Genomic DNA, 21,789 nt, shown 5'->3' on the forward strand with positions numbered 1-21,789 from the left:
ATTAGTTCACATTTATATTTCCTTTTTAGCCTTACTTAATATACAGACTGTTAAGGAATAAGCGGTACCCTTAAGACTGAGAGGAGGTGATCAGTAGTCTCTGTAATATTTTTGTAAACTACACATCTCTCTTTGTCACTATATTGCGGTCTCAGGAGCTGAGGAAGTGCATAAGGTCAGACGGATGACATGCCAGAAAGCGGCAGACTTAAGATGAACTCTGGCCAAAGTCTGGAAATAAAGGGAAAACATGCATTTTCTTGTGTTACATGTAGAACCTCAACAATAGGAAGTAAACACTTAATATTCAGATTCTTGCAGAAGTCCAACTATACAAGTTTCTCTTTAAGAACATTTTTAATATAACTAAGTATATGTCCCACAGGGACAAGAAATTGAAAACTTTGATAACGTGTTGTAGCTCTTTAGCAGAGGCTGTATCACTTTTACCACTATATACCACATATGGAAAATAAATATGCCATTACAGTATAGGGAACAAAAAGGGAGCTATTGTCATTTGTGCATGTCCACGTCTGACACAAACAAGTTAACTACATATTTCCTCTAACTGGACAAAAAAAAACTACATAACAGGTAACAAAGTTTATTTAAATTAAGTTCTGACAATGGTAACACCAGAGAAATACTTAACACTGAGATCGTCAGTGATAGATAAGGATGCACTTTTGAAGGATTCTTTTGCAAAGTTGAGCATTATACTTCAACTCCACAGCAAAAAAAAAAAAAAAGGTTAAAAGGAATTTGTTGGACTCTTGACTGTGCAAGACATGTCTAGGCATGATACAAGAGTTGTTGCATTCAAAAGGCAAATACTGAAGAGGACTAGGTTGTGCGTATGTGCCTTTTTCTGACTACATTTCTGCCCTTCAAAGTGTTAAGATACTTTGGAGCCGTACAAGACTACAGAGTTGTATTTTTTTTTTTTCAGTAGCTGTCAAAACCGGACTTATTAAATGCACAAAAATGAATACATTTCAGCCGGATGTCTCATGTCTGAACAGTGGATACGAGAAGAGTCATACAGTTCACAGCAGGACATGCATACTTATGCTCTGGTTTCAAAAAAAGCTGCAAGTAGCACTCTTTTAGAGGAAGAAAGGGGAATTTTAGGTGCAATTCCAAAGTGCATTTTGTGCACATTTTTTTTCCTTTTGTAAAGTTGCCTATAATTCGGTACAATAAACATCAAGTCTATCCAAAATTGACATTTTAGTTTTTGGTTGATGCCGGGGCCCTAACTTGGTTTCTGATATTTGTGGTGTTCTCTGGTGGTAGGATCATTGCAGTTGACCGCAGTGAAATGCACACCCATTTCAGCCTCACTAAAAAGCATCCCAAAATTAGGAATATCCAAGGGCCAGTTAAATCACTATAAACAAGGCAACTTGGAACCAAAGCTGGGAATCTTGCTGCTGAATTCCACTAAAAATATAGAATGTCAACAATCTGACCTGACTCAACACAAGCTACCAATAACTTAAATATCACATTTTAATGGACTGACATCTTTAAACAATACCCAGTTAACTATTTGGTCGGAAAAGAAAAGATTTGCAGATTTAGATGTCTTCTAGTATGCTACAGTCTTGTGCTTTCTCAACCTGTAAAATGGGATGAAAAAATATTACAGAAAACTGACACAATAATATATTTATATATATATATATATATATATATAAAATTTTATATATAGTATTTATATTGTAAATATAGCTTTTCACTTTTACAGTTAAGCAATACAAGCTGACCTACCTACTGCCTGTAAAAGGACAAGGAAGGAGGAGCAGCAGACTGAGAAGCTCACCCCCAGCTCAATACACTTTAATTTCTTTGCACATAAAAAAAAAAAAAAATAAAGTTTTCTACTTCTACACATACTAAACAAACGTGTTCAGTTGTGATATTGTTGAAGTTAATTTGCAGGGGGAAAATCTGGTATGAAAACCCATATGTGCTTTGTAGATACATTTTGAACAAAATGTTATGCCTGTGCCAAGAAAACATGTCTGTTTGTGTTCTGTTTAATTAATTGCTGACCTAGTATTCACAACACTGGACTACATCAGTAGATAAGTCACCAGCTCCAAGATTTTGACAACTGCCTTTATCAAACAAAAGTGACTTTGAAGAATTATATAGCATAATAATAACCAGACCTTATAAACCAATGATTTGGTTGCAATGGTTTCAGGTTGAAATGCAAAAAAATGCGAAGTATTACTTCACCATGGTAGCCTCATAATTTTAAAATCAATTTGCCTAAAACAGCTGTCCAGAAGGGATAGATTATATTGCCCTACAAATCACAACCACAATGAAGGTGGTTTATACCAAAGGAACTAAAGATAAAAAAAAACCCTGTTAAAAGTACAAATATATTCAAGTGTTCTCCCCAGCCCCTTTTAGATGGAAGCACCACCCAGCACTTTTTAGTAACCACCCAGCTTTTTTTGGTTGGTTACTAAAAAGTTGGTCACCACCCACATACAGCTTCTGGGGAGAATACTGTATTCAATATATAATAAAAGATCCTGTGTCACTTTATCCTTTCAGGCAAAATGACAGAATCTCGAACTAGCCCACCCCCTTCACCTTACCTGCTGCTCCAAACTTTTGCAAATGCCCGACACATCCAGACATATAATGTCCAGTATATAATATAGACATACTATGAACCTGCCAGGTTCACAAGGGCTGAACAATTCGAACTGATGAGGAGGAGAATGCTATCAACCCTTTGTAATCTTTAACACCATCCCACATGATGCCTACAAGGGGTCCAACTGTTAAGAGGCAGAAGCAGCTGAGTATGATAAAGGTAAGGTAAAGTGGGTCAGTGTGTGGGGCTAGTAAAAGACTTTGTCCAGAACAGAAAAAAATAAAAGCTGTCTAAAACAAAAATTTTTCTTTTATGTTACTTCCAATAAAATTGAAAAAGCATTTCTTACCAGTTATAGTGGAGTTTCCTTTTTGTAGTTAAAGCTAGGGTCAGTTCCTTCAATTTGAAGTTTAAGTGACTGTTTAAGGCCCAAGTCTGTTTCTGTTGAAGGATAGCCTTCTGGAACTTCTGGATGTCCCCGACCTTGTACAGAACGAGGCACAGAAACCCTTCCAAGGAAAACCTGATTTCCTTGAAGGTGATAATTGGGATTGGTCATAATTCCATTTCTTTTCTTTTGTTCTGCAGTCTGTTGTTGAATAAACTGCTGTGAAGAACGACTGATTTCTTGCTGAACTGATGAGATCTGAATTTTGGAAGAGTCTGTAGGGATCTGCTTGAGTGGTACATTCACTCCAAGGCCAGAACTGGGAACATGCACTCTTTTGTCAAACTGCGTCATTTCATATTCTAAAACCTTGGATTGGGAAGAGCTACTTTGCTTGTTTTTTTTTGTTGCAGAGCTAGATTTGTTTGATGACTCTCCTTTGCCCCCTTTACTCGACTTTGTGGATTTCAAACTAGGTTTGACTTGGCTCCATTCAAATTCACTTGTAGGGGAATTGTTCTGTCCTAAAGACTGTGTTGTAGAACAGGGAGATACTATTGACTGTCTGCTTCTGCTTCGTGGAAGTGAGTGCTGCTGAATTTGCTCTGTAAAAGAAAGGCAATGGAAACTATCAATAGGCACAGTTTGAGCAGTTGCTGTAGAGGAAGTTGTCCGAAGTGAAGAATTTTTGGAACTTTTAAGTGAATTATTTGAAAGAGAAGACTTATGTCTATCTACTGTAGAATCCGGGGATTCGGAAGGAGAACTGAAAGCATGAGATGGTCCATTACACAATCCACGCATAGTAGGGTGAACATCACCACCTCCAGTGCTGGATGAGCTATTAGATTTAATTGTTAAAGACTGTACTTTTGTTGATGTTGTGTTTAAGTTTTTTTGTTCCATGGTATGAACAGGAGATGGATTGCATCCATTGAGTGTTGATGCTCCATATTTTTCAAGCAACTTTATTATTTGTGTATGTCCATTTTTAGCAGCAACACGCATAGCTGTCCTTCCAAATTGATCTGCGTGATTTGGATCTGCACCATGTTCCAATAAAACTTGCACAACCTCTGTGTGTCCCTCCTGGGCAGCAATGCAAAGTGCAGTAGCACCCTGGTTACATGTATTATCAACAAGAGCACCATTATCAATTAAGAGCTGCACCACTTTTACATGGCCTTGCCAGGCCGCAGACTGTAAGGCAGAGCGTTTCTCATTGTCCGACGCGTTAACATCAGCCCGGTATGACAGGAGGGTCTGAACCATCTCCAAATGTCCCTGCCAGCAGGAAACATGCAGAGCCGTTCTCCCGTCAGTATCACATGCTTCCACATTAGCTCCATTCTCTAAAAAATATTCGGCCATCGTTAACTGATTTTCCAAAGATAGAATGTAAAGTGTAGGACGTCCATCAGCATCTTTGGAGTTGATGTCAGCATCATTGCTCAAAAGCATTTCAACTATATCTCTATGTCCTTCCAAGGAGGCAACACGGAGTGCATTGCGACCATCGTATCCTTTTTGAGCAACAGGAGATTTATTTTCCAAAAGAGTTTGTACACAGTCATAATGTCCTTCCTGCGCAGCAAGAACTAAAGCTATTCGGCCATCATTATCGATTTCATTTGTTCGAGCACCCTGTTCAATTAGTGCTTCACATATAAGTCTGTGACCCTCAAAAGCAGCCATATGAAGTGGAGTCCATCCAGCATCGTCTCTATGGTTTTCATCCAGGCCTCTATCCAGAAGTGTCCTTACTACTTCAACGTTCCCTTGAGCCGATGCTATGCTAAGAACAGTACGACCTTCACTGTCAATGCTGTCTACAGCAGCACCCCAAAAAAGTAATGTATTCACAACAGATGCATGTCCCATAGAGGCTGCAGCAAGAAGGGGAGTACGTCCATTGTTATCAGTGTGATCAACATCTGCACCTCCCTCTAGGAGAAGATCAACAACATCTACATGTCCTTCATACGCAGCCACAAGTAGGGGAGTCATTCCATCTTTATCACAATGGTCCACCTCTGCTCCCCTCTCAATCAAGAGACTGACAACAGCTGCATGACCTTTGCTTGCTGGAACACAAAGAGCTGCTACAGACAGGGCTGTCCTTCCATCCACATCTTCGTGATTGACTTCTGCACCGTGATTTAATAGATGCTCCACAATTTCTCTATGTCCCATGTATGCTGCTGCAATCAAAGCAGTTCTGCCTTCATTGTCAGCTTTATTAACTTCTGCCCCATGTTGTAGTAAATTCAGAACGATATCTTCATGGCCTCCCCATGCTGCTGCTCTTAAAGCTGTTCGACTGTCAGCATCTGCACAATCAACTTTTGCTCCAGCATACAAAAGAGCAGACACAACCTCAGTGTGCCCACCCCATGCAGCAGATCTCAATGCTGTCCACCCATCGTGATCACAATGATTTATATTTGTGCCACAACCAATTAAACAATTCACAACCTTCACGTGCCCTTGACGGGCTGCCAAAGTAAGTGCTGTTTGTCCATTGGTATCCTCAATTTCAAAATCAGATCCTCTTGAGACAAGTAAATTGACCACATCAAGGTTGCCACTATATGCAGCATTAGCCAACAGAGTTCTTCCATTTGAATCACACTGATTAACAGAAGCACCATTATCGAGGAGTGTACGGATTGAATCTTCTCTTTCCAAGGCTTGACGTACAATGCAACAAGTTCTGTCATCTTCACTGTCAACGTGGGCACCAGCTTTTACTAGTAATTGGAGCACCTCTTGTTCCTTTGGTATTACCGTACATAATGAGTCTTTTACACATGTTCCATTCCAGATCATCCACAAAGCCAGTTCTGAGTTTGTTAACTGTAAATTTGAATGAATTAGATGTAATGAGAATTCCTGAACCTCTACCGGTGTCAATTCTTTTGCTCGGCATGTGTAACTCATTGCAAGCATTCGATGTCCCTCAGCTGCATTGCATAAATATTTCTGAGTGCAGTGTTTTACATCAAGTAGCCACTCTGCAAAACTGTAGTGGAAAAGGATTTTAGTATTTCCTAGCCCATCCACTAGTACTTTCGAGAGAACATCCATCTTGCGCTGAAAGTCCTCCATGGTCAATGACATGTTTTTGGTCCAAACGGCATGAAACAGTTCAATGGTTGTTAGTGGTCGACAAGCAGCTAAAATAACATTTAAAATTGGTTGAACCTTGGCAAACTGCTTTCTTACAAACAGCCTCTGACACAGCCAGAGGTATAAACCGTTTAAAGTTCCAGGAATATCACGAATTTCACGAAGCATTATGAAGTTTTCTACAACACCATCTAGTACACGCTCAAGATAAAGAAAGCACCCACTGCTTTTAATGTGAAGCTGATTTAACATCTCTGCAGTCTCTTTTGTTAAATGTTGTCTCAGTGCTTCTTCTTGGTCTAAACGGTGAAGAATATATTGCTGCACATCTTTAACTATGTAGGCCTTTCGTAGATCATCTAAACTTATCTTTCGAAAACCTGCAGGGAAAAAAAAGAAAAAAACAGGATCATTAGTAAATAATGTATATTAGTTTATAATCCATACAAGAATGGTATTTTGAAAACTGTATGTCAGTTTGGAACAGAGTTATGGATTTCCATAATTAGATCACATCTTTCAACTTAGCAAACTACATTCTTTAGTCTGATAAGAAAAAGCAGTTCCCACTTATTTGTCATTCCAGTAACAATAGAAAGGAACAGTACTTCCTATGTTTATTTTTTTGAGAAAATTCCAGTCACACTGCTAAATAAACAGCAATAAAAGCTTCATATAGAAAACATGTTAATGAAAATCATTAAAAAAGCGGTTCATCTCTGCATGCCAACCTAAAATGGTACTAGATCTGTATAAATCACAATTTTAATACAATAACATACAACATAAAACAGATTCACACTTTGTGTATTACAACTTTTGATTTGCTTTTCATGCGGAGTTACTGCCAGAAATAGGCCCTTCACATGAACAATGTATAACACATTGCTCAGATATGAACTAGCACCATTTAAAACAATGGCTAACCTGGGCACATACGTGAGTTGCTGTTCAAAGTATGAAAAAAAACCAAGTAAAACTATATATAGCAAACGTAAACAAGCAATATTTGATGTTACATGTAGAGTTAAAAAAATGTAATGTGTTTTGCAGATTAGTAAAACCAAAAGGCATACCAATAGATATTTTGCCCCTATCTTAACAAGATTTATTATCACATAACTAATGCTATGTCACCTACACCAAACCTGGTCCACAGCACAAATGCTAAAGCCTATGTTTTTAAACGTTTTCATGTGTACAAATATCAGGTCAACAAACACAATTTATACAGTGTATACACATGAATGTACAGCTGTTTGTTCTCCTCGGTCAGCCCCAGGTGAACTCAACATAATTTAATCCCCTAACGGTAACTTGTTAATTAGGAGAGCTTGCCACTTCTGCATTGGGCTGCAATGCTAGTGTTAAGTACTGAACTAATTGTATATAGTGTTGTATGTATAGTGACATGAATAACCCTTCAGATGAGCATACTTACATGCAGAATACCTGTCAAAACACCCAATTTAATTTGCATATCTGCCACAATGATTAACAGTAAGTTGCAAAAAAAGTAAAAACACTTTTTTTCTGTTTGCTTTTGCCACTCTATCTGACCAAGTACCTTTGATCTGGAAACCTAGGGACAATGTGATTTTCAACAAAACAGGTAAACTGAGCATGCTGGTCCATTGTCAGTAAATACCACTAACTTAGCATGCTCACTGGCGATACTGTAAAAGTACAGGAGACAATGTGGGATGGAAGATTTGACACTTTGAAGTTGATACTTATCAAGTTAGAAAACATCTAAGTATTTGCATGTCTTGTTATTTAAACTCTGACCAGGTTGAACAGCATACAATCAGTGTTTTACAGACTCATTAAGACTTTTTTTTAAAAAATGTCAGGATGAAAGTCAGTGTACTAATGCTAAACATATCAATTTCTACAGGTGTGTAGAGGACACAATGATTCAGTGCTGTAGCGTTCCAGACTTTAAAAAAACTCATTTAAACATATCCCTCATGCAGCAAACAAAACATGAGATCACTACTAAAGATGTGAGTTTTTGATCTTTGCATACAGGAGATTATACAGGTTACTAACTGATGTGTCACAGGAATGCAGCTGGTTTCTGAATTTCATCTATGTAAGGAAAAAGTTCACGTCCGTACAGTTTTCTGTTGTATTTAATGTCAACACACAACTGTATTTTGTAGTAACTAAACTGGTTAATTCAGTCCCAAAGCCTTCTTCCCTTTCCTCCCCTAAAGTCTATATGTAGGCAAAATATTAATGCAGTTTAGAAAATACCAGCAGATCTACCAGAAATCCAGTGTGCCGCCATATTCAATGTCCTAGGGCAACTAATTGAAGCAGCCCCAAAAAGGAACTTAAAGCAGAGACATTGTTGAGGGTCACATGACTTAACAGAACATAAGCCAGCATTACTAAATTACATTATTAATTTATTTCTTGGCATTATAAAATTTCTGCTATGCCCCCAGACCCAGTAAAGCAGTATTTTTTTCATATTGTAAGGAAAGCCTATCTCCATCCTTTCCTTCCATTTAGATAGTTGTACTAAATTTGATTGCTCTGAATTAACTGCTGACTCTGAGCTTCTCACAGGAGATACAACAAGTCAGATAGAAAGACCCCTTTTCCATCAGCATCATCTAGCCATTTTCACTCATGGAAGCTCAGCATCCTATGTGGTGACAGACTCTCATTTTTAAGAACCTGGGTAAAATCCCTAGGAAACCCTCCAACCAGCCACAATCTGTCTGCATTGCACAAAAACCTAGTGACAATCTAACAGTTTCTAAATTAAAGCATGTAGTGGGGAGAGTAGGAACAAAGAAGGCAAAATACAGGCTGATTACCCTCCAACTGTAATGCCTTTCTATAAGATATACAGGTAACGTGTGTAACTTCTGGTCTCCTCCTCCGATTCTCAATCAACATCTTCTAATGCATCCCAGACCGACAAATCTCATAAAACACACACTAGAAAAAGGTTAATGAATAAACTCCTTATCTTGGACATGAAGAACATTAAAACACTACTTTGTTTGAAAATTTTAGAAGCCATATGCTAAAATAGATCATTTTCTGCAGGGAATTCTGCACCTGGTTTTAGAAAAGCACAGGTAAGCATGTTTCCCCGATGCCTTATCCCAGTAACATAAAGAATACAGAAAAGATCCTGCACCTGGCACAACACCTGCTGCCTATATAACTACCCACCAACATAAACACCAAAGCTACCCTTCATAACTAACTGGTGTGGCATTCTCTATTTAAACCCTGCTAGATAATCTGGAAGGATTACATTTCACAATGTTATACTTAACACATTTAAAAATAACCACATGGGAAAATCAAGTATGACACTTGCAAGAGTATTTCGAAATCATCTAGGCAAAGTGTATACAATACAACCTGAAGAGGCTTATTTATACAGTGTGAGTTTATTGTGTATTTCAAGTGAGGGAAATGTATCTTAAGCTACGTACACACGGCAGATTTTTATCGCCCGATAATCGGCATCGGCCAAATATCAGGCGAAAATCTGCCGTGTGTACAGTCGGTGTCGTCCATCGTCCGAACGACCGACCTGCCGGATCCACGGACGATGGACGACGACCGATCCTAACGAAAGGGAAGGGGGAGAGCGCGCAGCAGGGTGCCGCTCCGTCGCTCTCCCCCTCCCCTCTCCATAGAGCAGAACGGTGCTGTATGTACAGCACCGTTCATGCATCGTGCACTCCCTTGTCGTTGGAAAGGATCGTGAAAGATCCTTTCCAACGACAAAAATTGCAAGTGTGTACGCAGCTTTAGTACTGCCAGGAAATGAGCAGTATATCTGATGTATCTTGTCAGAAGGCAGTAATGCTGCAACATGTTTATAGTACAAGCTTGTTAATACCACAATGACTGGTTTGCCAGGTTATTATTCATATTACATATACATATTTCAGAAATACTTGTGCCATTGAGCAGTCTGAACTCTAAGCTTTCCAGGCTATGATTAATAAAGTGCATCTAAATCTAAAAAATGTAATATACTGCAGATTACCAGTTCTTAGAAATGGTGGCTGAACTTTCTATGCTTTTTTCACCCTTTTTTTACCTGGTGATCCTACCAGTAACATTCTGTACTAAAATGTACACACTCACAACTATAATCCATGAAGAAACATAGAACAAGTGATTCCTTCACTGCAATCCTAACAGGCTCCCATGGAAGAAACAAAGAGGCTGCCATTACTCATCACCTAAATGCTAGCTGCTTTGTGACCATTTTTGTATTTTTGGGTTTTTGCAATGCCTTATCAATTAGAAATGTACTAATATAAGCAGAAGTTCCAGTTTCACTTGATACATGCTTGTTCTGACCTAGAACTCAAAAAGCCAAACACCTTCAAGCAACTGTTTACCCCTATTTGTTTTACAGCGTGTAATTTGCTGCTATTTAAATCCTGTTTAATAATAATACTAACTGGCTCATCGTCATATATTGTCATGACTGATCACGATTTTGATATCATAATAAAAAACAAGTAGATGGTTCATTAAATATGTGTAGTTAAATGCAAGCATCAATTCAAACAGAGATTGTAATAATGATTGAAAAATATCACTGAGAGAAAATGACATAGTATATGCCTAGCATTATCATGGATGCTGGAATCACATTTAACACAGAGGATGCCACGGCACTTCCCCAATAAACATAATGCTGAGTGCCTAGTAGCAAGACTGCAAGCCCAGGAGCTGGTAAGTTCTGCAGTTTGCTCTGTACAAGCAGCACCATTCTGTTCCATGGGGGGGGACAAGTACAGCAGTTATTCCCGATTCATGGCGGATTGATGAATGATGTCAGGGGAAATACAAGACATGCACAACCGTCCATCCCGAGCAAAAGTAACCTGTGTACATGTCTTAATCAGGAGGTACCCCTATATTTCCAGTCTCACATACCAAATAGTAAGTAACAGGAAATCTACCAAAGGTAAAAATGAAAGTTAATCATCTCTTAGGAAATTGTTAGTGGAAGAGTGGTTTCACCTTTCAGTTTAAATACAATAAAATGAACAAATGAAAAAAAAATCTAAAATGTGAGAATGATAATAAACGTATAAATAGAATACAGTACTTGGTACTATTCATCAGTGTGATAACAGGAATTGCACCTTTAAGAGAGTTATCTTACACTATGTTACCAGCTGTTTCTCATTATTACAGAGTGCTTTGTCTAAGTTTTCTTGGAGCAAGCAGCACAATAATCATTAGAAGAAGATTCCATATAAAATAACCGTTTTCCCCAGGACTTTTGTATTGCTTATCCTGAATCCCAGTGTTAAACCTAATAATGTAATAGTGCACTGCATTCCGTGGGCATTCATGGATGTCTAGTTTAACCTTCTATTAGAATCAGAAATGGAGCCCTACCATGAAGTACTGGAGCTTTTCCACTTAGACATCAGCACCACTTGTTTTACTGCATCATGAATGAAGACTGCTATAGCACCAGTTTTGGGCTGGGTCTACATGGGCAATTTTTAAAAACACATGTAAACGTTCCTATTGCGTTTATATGCACTTTTATTAGCGTTTTAAAGCTTGTCTTTAAATGCTGGAAGCAATGTTTGAGATAAAGCTCTATTAGGTGCCTCAACGAAAAACGGTGTAGATTAGCCCATTGGAATGCATAGGGTTTTCAAACATGGGCTTTAAAAGCCCTAGGTGAAACGCTGGGGAAAAAGTCCGTGTAGACGAAGCCTAAAGGAGAAGAAAGTTATCCATACATGTGTTACAATCTGGAAACACCTGGAAAGGGTGAACACTTTGTTGCCTGCAACATCATTCTGAACAGCATTACTGGTTCAGCAGTGGGTCAGTGGAGGTCTGGTGGGGGGGGGGACATCCTTAGAGGGTTGCACAGTCCTCCATTTACTAGTTATGGTGCCCTGACTGCTGTTAAAACGAAGCTAAACTGAGAACTCAAAAAACCACCAGAAGGTAGTACTGTTTTAAAAAAAATAAAGACCTGTAATGTTTCTTCTGTCAAATATCTAACTTTATAGACCCTGGTGACTTTCTGTTTCTGTTCTAAACTATACAACAGAGGTGTAAAGGACCTCCTAATCTGTAAAGATACAATTCTGTGGACAGAAATACATCTTCTTTGGGAGTCACAACATTTTTTGAAAGATTGAAAATCATTATGGTGATGTGTCAGTCATCTCAGATGAACCTTTGCCCTGCAATCTTTTCCCACCATTGACTCCTTATCTGCTCATAGAGTTTACCAGGCACATGTTAGCTTTATGACTACTTTCAGCACTTTCATTCCCTCACATAATCAACATAGTGACCTTTGGCCACTGCAGAAAGTGACCAGCAAAGCAGAGCCTCGGGCAATTTCACAAACAGCAAAGGGTCTTTCACTAAACTCTGGGGCTGCTTTGTTAAACTTAAATAGTTAGCATAGCTTGGTAGAAAACATAAATTATCCATTTTATTGCAGGCTTCACTGTCAATGAAATGAAGACAGAAAAAAACAGCTGACAATGTTAAAGCATAAAAAGACAAGGTTTAAAAACTTTAGGAAGGATAAAAGATTTAGAATGTTTATAAGAGATACAAAATAAAAAAGTGCTATACTGGAGTCTTTTTTTGAAGGTAAAAATATTCCTTTTACTTTCTTTTTTTTTTTTTTACTGTGATGGTAATGAATGCAAATCTACTGCTATAAACAGCCCTGAACTAGCAGAGGCAACAGACCTGGAGCATCTAATTATTCAGTGATGGGTAGCATGTTTCTAAAGTTATTCAGCTTTAAACAAAGTCAAAGGAACTCTGCTATCTGTGTGGCAGTACAGCTCAGCGTTCTGAATTGCTGCCTTGTAATGCTATGGTCCTCAGTATAATTCTGACCAGAGCTTTAATCATAGAGATTTATGTGCTATAGTTTTCCTCCCACATAAATACAGGCACTTTTAAATGACTATTTGCTACATTGGAGTACATTGCTCCCGATGTCCAGCAGAATAGCTCTTAAATAGAGTTGTTCCAAACATTAACTCAAACCCAAATCCAAGAACAAATATTGTTTTCTTTTGCAACTTAAATGTCTTCTGATGTGGTGGTTGCATTGGTCTTCATTTTGGCTGTTTTACTTTAATGTGTTAGAGTGACAACATTTACTCACTTTATCTAAGGATGAGCATTGTGGTCATTCTATGACAAGAAGTATATTTGGATTGTTCCCCAGCATCCTCCCTCCTATAGACTGTGAGCTCCTCTGCATTCCCCCACCTCCTAGACTGTGAGCTCCTCTGGGCAGGGTCCTCTCCACCTCCTGTGTCACTGTCTGTATCTGTCCATCAAGGGTTACCCCTATTTCATGTACAGCGCTGCGTAATATGTTGGCGCTAAATAAATCCTGTTTATTAAATATAATATTAATAAATACTCTGCGGACTACAGAACATCTCCTACTATGCTATGCAGTTGAACAAAGTGGATGGCATTCTGTGGTCCACAGGGAAAGTTAGGAATGTTAATTGATATTAGTACAGTACAGCAGAAGCAGGGTCCACTGAACGCTCACTGGGCTTAGCTATGAGTGTGGCATTTTATTGCTTTTCCTCTATTAAAGAGTATTTATACACAAGAAAAAAAATATTTCTTTAATCAAATTTTTATGATCACTTAGTAATCCTAAATGTTTTTGGGTAGTTACGGATGAGTTGGGTCACAATACAGGGGCTACCACCTGCCTACAATTTCTTCCCAGCAAATCTAATCTCCCTCTTTTCTTTAAAATGGAACAAGGGTTCTAGAAACAATATAAACAATACCAATTTAGAAGAAGCAGAAGGCACAGAAATTTATAGGCAACGCGATTTCTTGCAAATTTCTTGCAATTATTGCAACATCTGTGATATAATTCACACACCAAAAAAGACTAAATGAAAGTTCATTATTAGGGTTGATATACCATAATTCAGTAAATAAAGGAAGAGAAATTCTAAATTCATTGCAACTTGTCCTGCACTTTGTAGGCACCTAATAAACTGTTTATATGCAAGGAGCAAGAGATACTGGGTGTTACAAAAAGCGTATAAAATATTCTACAAAGCATAGAAATATCTAAACATATTCTAAACATTTTGGGCTGTGCCTTTAAACATTGAAGTCATTGAATCAGCATGACATTGATTTTTAGAAGAGGTAAGCAATGACAGCCCCTTTCTTGCTACAGGTTTATTTAAAGAAGTTACGCTTCAGCTTTATATTATTCAGCAATGAAAGCATGAATATACGCACTCTTTCAGACAGTGGTGGTTTAAAACAGGGTTATGTTTTACAGTACCCTGGATTTGTAAAGACAGAGGTGCTGATCAGAGCAGACTTCCAGTCAATGAAGATTGCCCACATATGCAGCACAACCTTCTCTGCAGTCCATGTTGTGAATGCACACTGAGAAAACTTCTAGGGAGTTTGGAAGAAGTAATGTGATATAAGTACACGTTAAGAGAAGTAGGCTATGGGAAATTAGAAAAGCTCTTCATCCATCACTGACTTTATATATTTGCATGGTATAGCTTATCCTTTGTATACCTGGAAAAAGGGTAAACCCCAAACACAAGCTGACTTTGCAGTTAGGTATGTACTTGCAAATCTTCTTCAAGGTTATTTCTCACCATAAAGCTGCACTGTGCATACCCTGCCAGTCATACTCAAGTTTTTGTGCTATATCTATATCTATCTATATACACACACATTAAATACAAACATACACAGAAAATACACAATTTTCACGGTATGATGACAGAATGGACAAACTAAGAAAAATAATAAAAAGTAAATAGGAAGCAAAGATGGTTTAAAAAGTAAAAAAACCCCACAAACCTGTAAACATTTTAGTGACTGTTTTGCTCTGTTTGCGAGCTGAACATATTAGAAGAAGCCAGGGAGGAAAGAACTCGTGATGACTTGCTAAAAGATCTGCTATGGTTCCAGATAATCCAGATGGTCTGTGTTCTCCTTCAGTTACGTTGCATCCTTCATCAACTGAATCGACAACCATCAAAAGACTCTGAGGAGGCGATTTCACAGCCAGCAGAGGAAGAAGAACACACCTAAAACCAGAAAATAAATGTTATATGCCAAATTTCTTTTCATGTAGAAATCTTTTCAGCAATCGGGTAACATATTGTGTGTTGGCCAAACATGATCTGACCTACAAGCCACAATGCAATAAATGCAATCCTTTATACTTATACACAAAGCAGTTGGTAAATTACTCTACTGAAAGTACTTTCAGGTCTATGAGAAGCCTATTTAATGAATTCCTTGTGACCCTTTTTCTTTACTATATGATCCCGTTTCTGATGCTTTATGTTGTGCTGCATGGTCTTTTTTTTAATAATTTTTTTATTTTATTGTTGTCAAACCTTACAGCAAAAATAATATAGCACAGTCTACTAAAAGAAAATACAATTCCAGTGTTACTTCACAGCTAGATTCCATAGCATACAAAAAAAACAAATAAAAGAAAATAAAAAGTAAAAACAGAAACACGAACTATAGGCCCAGAAATTTTTTACAAATATAAATAGTGTAGAATCTTATTTGAAAGCAATAAAGTATATAACAACTGAATGGTCTTTAAAAATTAGCCCAATAGGCATAACATGAATACAGTTAGATATAAAATTGCAAACTATGCACAGACAGTACTGTAACAAATATAGTTTGTCATCCACCATAGGTTTTTTTACACAAAAGATAACCTGATTATACAAGTTTACCCAATTGTTGTCCACATGGTTGCTATGTGCTCCTAAATTTTAAAACCATTTTGATTAGTACAGGTTGACATTCAAAAATCAGGCAACCTCTGAACCTGAGGAGTGACAGATTTTCAAAAATTTGGGAATTTTGAAGGTTATATATGCTGAAAATAAATAAAATAACACTAAATGAAAAGCAAATGAAATGTTATTGTTCACCAACTAAATAAAACAGTTTTACAGAATTTTAGTTCAACTAAACAAAATAGTGCCCCAGAATTTAAATCATTACTGTACCCTCGAACAGAAGCTAAATAGCAGATGGGCTGTCAGGATATCATCTTCATGACTGACAGTACCAGCATCCTCAGCAACAGGAACAGCTTCAACTTGTGAAGGAAAAGCAAGACCTAACAGCTGATTCTGGAGTACAGCACCATCAAAACATAAAGGGGGCCTCGAAAAAACAGTGTAAATTTAAAAATGCGATCAGAAATCCATGCCGGAAAACTGAAGAATCTGGATTATTAATGGCTGGATTTTTGAATGTCAACCTGTAATATTTTTAGCCTGTACCCAATGCCGTGCATGGTAAATCACATAATTACATGTGTTAAACAGATTAAGCCACATATTTCAATATAAAAGAAGCATACTCCCATTCAAATGTGTGCATATTAAAAGATATAACAAACACTGACATTTTCCTAAGATATATAAGTACCCTAGCCAAATTCTTGGTAGTAGCACTTGGGAGCAATAAGTGCCAGTTTTATTCAGCACTAATGTGAACTAAGCCTAACTTGTTATACTACACTGATTACACTTTTACACTCCTAGAAGTGATTACGCTTGTTACAAAACATATGAGACTAGGAAGCCGGGTCACAATGCAGGTAGTACTGAGCAGTTGGGGCAGAACACAAAACTGATGGAAATTAGCCGATAGGGGATACTAAGGGGGTAGGCATTAGAAAGCTATAGAAATAAAGTGTAGGAAAGCTGACAGAAATATAAGGGTCATTGGACACCTTGGATACAAACAACTAGGAGGACAAAACTGACCAGCTGAGTGGGAGAAAGCTGACCACTCAGCTACAGCTTTCTCCCACTCAGCTAAAAAACATTTCTAGGGAAATCATTGAGGCAGATATCAAGACAAAGTTATGTGCCTGCAGAGTTGTCTTTAAAATACATGTCATGGAAATCTGGGATGAGATATATGTAGGCTGGTTGTGAAAGAGATGCCTGGCAGACATGATCCCTGATTTCAGTAGTTTGATTCACTAGCTGGAAAAAAGGCATGAAGAACATGTCAAAACATTTCAAAAGGTTTGTGACTCTGCATGTAATGAAACTTCTGGCATGGTAGGACTTGCTAAACAAATAATATTTCCATTTGAATAGCTAATCAATCCCGGCATTCACTTTTCTCTTAATAATGGATTTTAAATTAGTGATTATCTTAATTGCATTATTTGTTGCTTCTCTTCCATGCTCAGGGTTGTGGGCAAGCCTCAGAGCCCTTCTTTAAAATACAGGACTAAGCCTGCGGCTCTGGCCAGTGCCCCCCCCTCCCATTTTCTCCAGTGAGGTGAGGCGAAGACCGGCCGGAGACGCAGACCACCAAAATTTTCTTACGGACCACCGGTTGGCAAGCACTGCACTAGACAGAATAAAAAGAGCACCAATGAATACTTTGGTATTCTGAATGCAACCAGACTGTGAAAGGCAGGAGCAGTCCTAGGGTCATTCTGCATGAACATGTGTTGACCAGGCAGATCCCCACATACACAGGTTTCTAAAAAATTACAAAATTATGAATTTCAAATCATTAAATTGGACATTTCATTATGGCATTCAGTGGTACTTTCCCCTATATTCACTTCAACTTTTTAAACAGCAATTCCTTGTAATAATGTACCTAAAACTAGATATTGCAAGCCCAGGGAAAAGACGTCTTTTATATAAAGGAATAGGAAACCTGCTGAAGAAATATATACTAAAAACTTGTTTATTGTACAAAGCTCAGCCTAAGGGCCTGCACGTCAAAGCCACGCTTGTAACTGGTGAATATCATATATACACTCCTTTGGATATGTCAGTATCACTAGAAAACCATGCTGTGAGATGTACAATTCAACTACAAAACTGCCCTGTACAATTCAATGGAGCCTTGTTTTAATGTAAGCTTTAAACACTTCTGGAAAAGATTCATAAGTACAATTGAGCTTTATTATTGCCTAATAAAAAATAATGATAGGTTTATTCTGGAAATAAATTACAGAAAAACAAAAACTATATGACTTTGAAACACAAAAAAAAAAGATAAATACACAAATGATAGGGAAGTTCTGTTTACTGTGGTTTGTTTTTAGAAATATCCCCAGCTATAATACAAATATTAGAAAAAACATTGGATGTTCAGGGATGTCACTCTACAGCTAATTTGTGCATTTAAAGTGGTTCAAAAATTTAAAGTGGATTAAAATACATCATCTAACAGATGCACACATTTTTCTAAACCATAGGTCAGGATCAATGTTGTGCACCAAAAGAGCACTTGTTTATAGAACACAACTTCACCTGGACTTTTAACCTGACCATAATCCTAGCTAATCCCAGAGCCATTTTCTAACAGTTACAGCCACATTTCGCTTGCAGTTTATGCTTACAAAGAAGAAAGGTAGCGGATGTGTCACAGAGTGGCTTTATGATTCAAATCTGGTGGATAGATACGGAAATTGCCATGTGTTTATGCAGTATAACTAGCACTGCCAATGAACCCTAACACTAAGGTACTACCTACAGCTGTGTGCTGCAGTCTCACAATTTTTCACAATCCTTTCCAACAACAAAAGACTGAACGAGCACTGTACATACATTGCCGTTCTGCTGGTTGGAGAGTGGAGAACAACAGAGCGGCATTCTTTCCCCTTTACTTTCATTATGATCGTTCATGGATACGTAAAGACAGATCCATGAACAACGAGCGTTGTACACACCAGACTCTCTTCCGATATCAGCCCTGAGGCGATTATCGGACAAGAATTCTCTGACGTGTGTACCTAGCCTTAAAATACAAGGGCAATAAAATTTTGTTACAAACTGCGACAGCTTTCAATGCACATCCTACATCAGGATACCAGGATGTCTTTTTATAGCAAGCTTACCTGTGCTCTACCACCTACATAAACCACCTGTCGTATGTGAGAATTTGAATGTCAGCAAATCTCACGAATGTTATGGTATTTCCCAATCATAATAACGCATTTCATCACAGAGATGGCAATAAAAGCTTTTGCAGGTATGTGCAGGCCAAAATGAATGTCAAACCTGCTAGGAGCTATATCATTAGGATAGAAGGAACAAATAGAAAGAATTTCCCTGGTCTGCCCAGCAAGGGGAAGTGGTCATAGTTCTAAATGTTCTCTTTTCATACATGATTTTTGGGGAAGGGAAGGATGTTAACTAAACCTTTATTTTTAGTGGAAAGTCTGCTTTAATGCAAATACAAGATACCCCACAACCCACAATTCTATTTTTTTTTTTTTTTTTTGAGTACCGGAAGCTGTTTTTGTACTGGCTTGCAAGTTTCTTAAACAGGATGATTCAGACTGGTAGAAGACAATGAAGCTTTTCTTCCGTATGAAGGTTTGCCATTGTCATATTGCCGCTCATTTACTATGTAAGGGACACTTCACACATTTTTCAGTTGTAAACTTAGATGTTTGAGTACACTTTATTTTAATCCTTTAAAGTACCATTAACTCTGCATCCAGCCAGGTTATATATGCAGTCCTCTATTCCCCCATCTGGTTGAAAGTCAGTAAATATGTGAAGACCTTCATGACAATGTAAAGGCAACCTAACTGCAGATTAGGTTACTGAAGAAGAGACAGGATTAGTATATTCAACAGCTTTAAAAGGAGCAACTGTTCAAGCCTGACTGTCAATGATATAACGTTAGGTTGTACGGTAAAAACGTACAACCACCTAATCTGCACAGCTGGTGGAGACATTTACCCAGTACTAACATTATTACCATGTAAAACTGAGCCCCTGTCATTTTACAGTTTCCCATTGTTTTAAGAATAACACACCATGGATGTATTTACATTCATATAATTAGTTGTTTTTTTTTTTTGTCTTTCTTCATTATGGTTTTGAATGTTAGCGGTAACAGCTAAAATCTGTACCCAAGTTTATACTCAAGTCAAAGCTGGAGTATAAATAAGAACCTCGGTTAATATTACAATCAGTTTATATTCAGGTATATCAAAAATCATATTCCATAAAAAAAATTTTTTTCAAAGCAGATAAAAATCATTATAAAGAAGTAGTAAGTTACTACGACAATAGGATGATCCTTTTCTTGCATCTGCAAATCGTGTACTGAATGGCCTGCCAAACAACAATGGCAAAAAACTGTCAATTGCAGGCATTGGCTAAAAGGGCCCTCCACCTTAACGCAAGGCACATTTTTTATTGGGGTCTTGTAAAAACTTATCCTTGCCATGAAACTGTGTGGTCAAAGCAACAGATTGGCTTTCCTACCACACTTTTTTCCTTTCTTTACTTTCAGAAGCATGTTAGACTGAATGCTAGTCATATGACATGTTTGCACCTCTGCAGTATTGGGAGCCCTGGGATGATGCACTGGGAAAGGACTACCAACGCTGGGCACAGGAAGAAACATTGGAGTGTGGAGAAGCTAATAAGAATTGTGATTTTTTTTGAGGGGAGACATGGCAGGGAGGCAGTAAAAAAAAACACATAAACGTTTGAAGAGTTTTACCTAAATCACCAAGTAGAAAGCATGGTTGGTATTACTGTACTGTGACAAGAAACTGCCAAGATATATTTTACTGGGGGCTGTGCCTTTCATGTAGTTCAAGTGGGAAAAACATAGATGATGCCGCTTTTGTATCCCTTAGATTCATTGTGACGGTTTACAAAGATGTAAAGGAGTATAGCTTACAAATAATGTTACTTTACCTCAGAGGTCTGCCTTGCCAAGAGTTTGTTCCGGCCTAAAGCCCCCTGGCCGATCCGGCCTAATCCAGGCCCACCACCTGCAGCGAGCCGCCGAAGCTCCAGAGCCGCATGAGGCTCTTGAGCCTCCATGTTGTGGCTCGCTTCACTATTTACCACAGCCAGCGTTAACACTTCCGCTGCTGGGGTAAATAAGGAACATTCCCTCTCCTCTGTATGCATTGCAGAGGAGAGGGATTTCCCTTCAGGGCGGTCCTGGTGAGGGGCAGAGCTATTAGGACAGGACTCGAGAGAGTCCGGCCTAGTGTGCTCCTGCCTACCCTTGAAATGGCCTAGTGGCCAAAAAAATTTGCTGACCTCTGCTTTACATTATACTGATCTGTAGTGCAAAAAAAACATTTTTACATTTTTTGGGTAAAGTGGTAGAAAACTATAAAATTGGAGGAATTCAATAGGTGGGCAAACAATTATGCGAATTGAATCAAGGACAAAATAAATATAAAATGTATTAATGTGTTTCTGCACAAAAAAAAAATTACAGACAGCGAAGAGGCTATGCATTCTGTGACTGAAGGGAACAGTAGGAAAGTTCCTCTAGAGAATAAAGAAACTTGAAGATAAAGATGTTTGATATGCTAGAAGAAAAGGTCATTTTTTGTACATTTAGATTGAAAAATAGGAGGCTTTGGATAGTTAACTGTTTTTAAAAACTTTAGACAGAATGAAAGCCTCACTTTCACTATATAATATTAAGAAACCAGACTTTAATCACACTGCTCAGCATCATCTAACCTAGCCAGACATAGATAATGCCAGCTTTGCCACGTTATAAATGTCGCAGCTGGCTATGGTCACTGAGCAACACAACAATCTGGAATCACAGAAGAAACACAGACATC

At 38.0% G+C, this 21,789-nt stretch overlaps 1 protein-coding gene across 4 annotated transcripts in view; it reads right to left on the minus strand.

Annotated features, from left to right (window-relative positions):
• Nucleotides 1-265: 265 nt before the first annotated feature.
• Nucleotides 266-21,789, minus strand: part of ANKRD50 (ankyrin repeat domain containing 50) — a 33,586-nt gene continuing 12,062 nt past the window's right edge. For all 4 annotated transcript variants that reach the window (XM_072405804.1, XM_072405806.1, XM_072405803.1 and 1 more), the window contains 3 exons: nt 15,012-15,241; nt 2,973-6,520; nt 266-1,625 (listed from right to left, as the gene is read on the minus strand). In XM_072405804.1, the coding sequence (XP_072261905.1) occupies nt 2,976-6,520; nt 15,012-15,241 (3,775 nt within the window). In that variant the 3' untranslated portion in view covers nt 266-1,625; nt 2,973-2,975. The remainder of the gene's footprint in view (nt 1,626-2,972; nt 6,521-15,011; nt 15,242-21,789) is intronic.

The sequence above is a fragment of the Pyxicephalus adspersus genome, chromosome 3 (assembly GCF_032062135.1).
Source record: "Pyxicephalus adspersus chromosome 3, UCB_Pads_2.0, whole genome shotgun sequence".
NCBI lineage: Eukaryota > Metazoa > Chordata > Amphibia > Anura > Pyxicephalidae > Pyxicephalus > Pyxicephalus adspersus.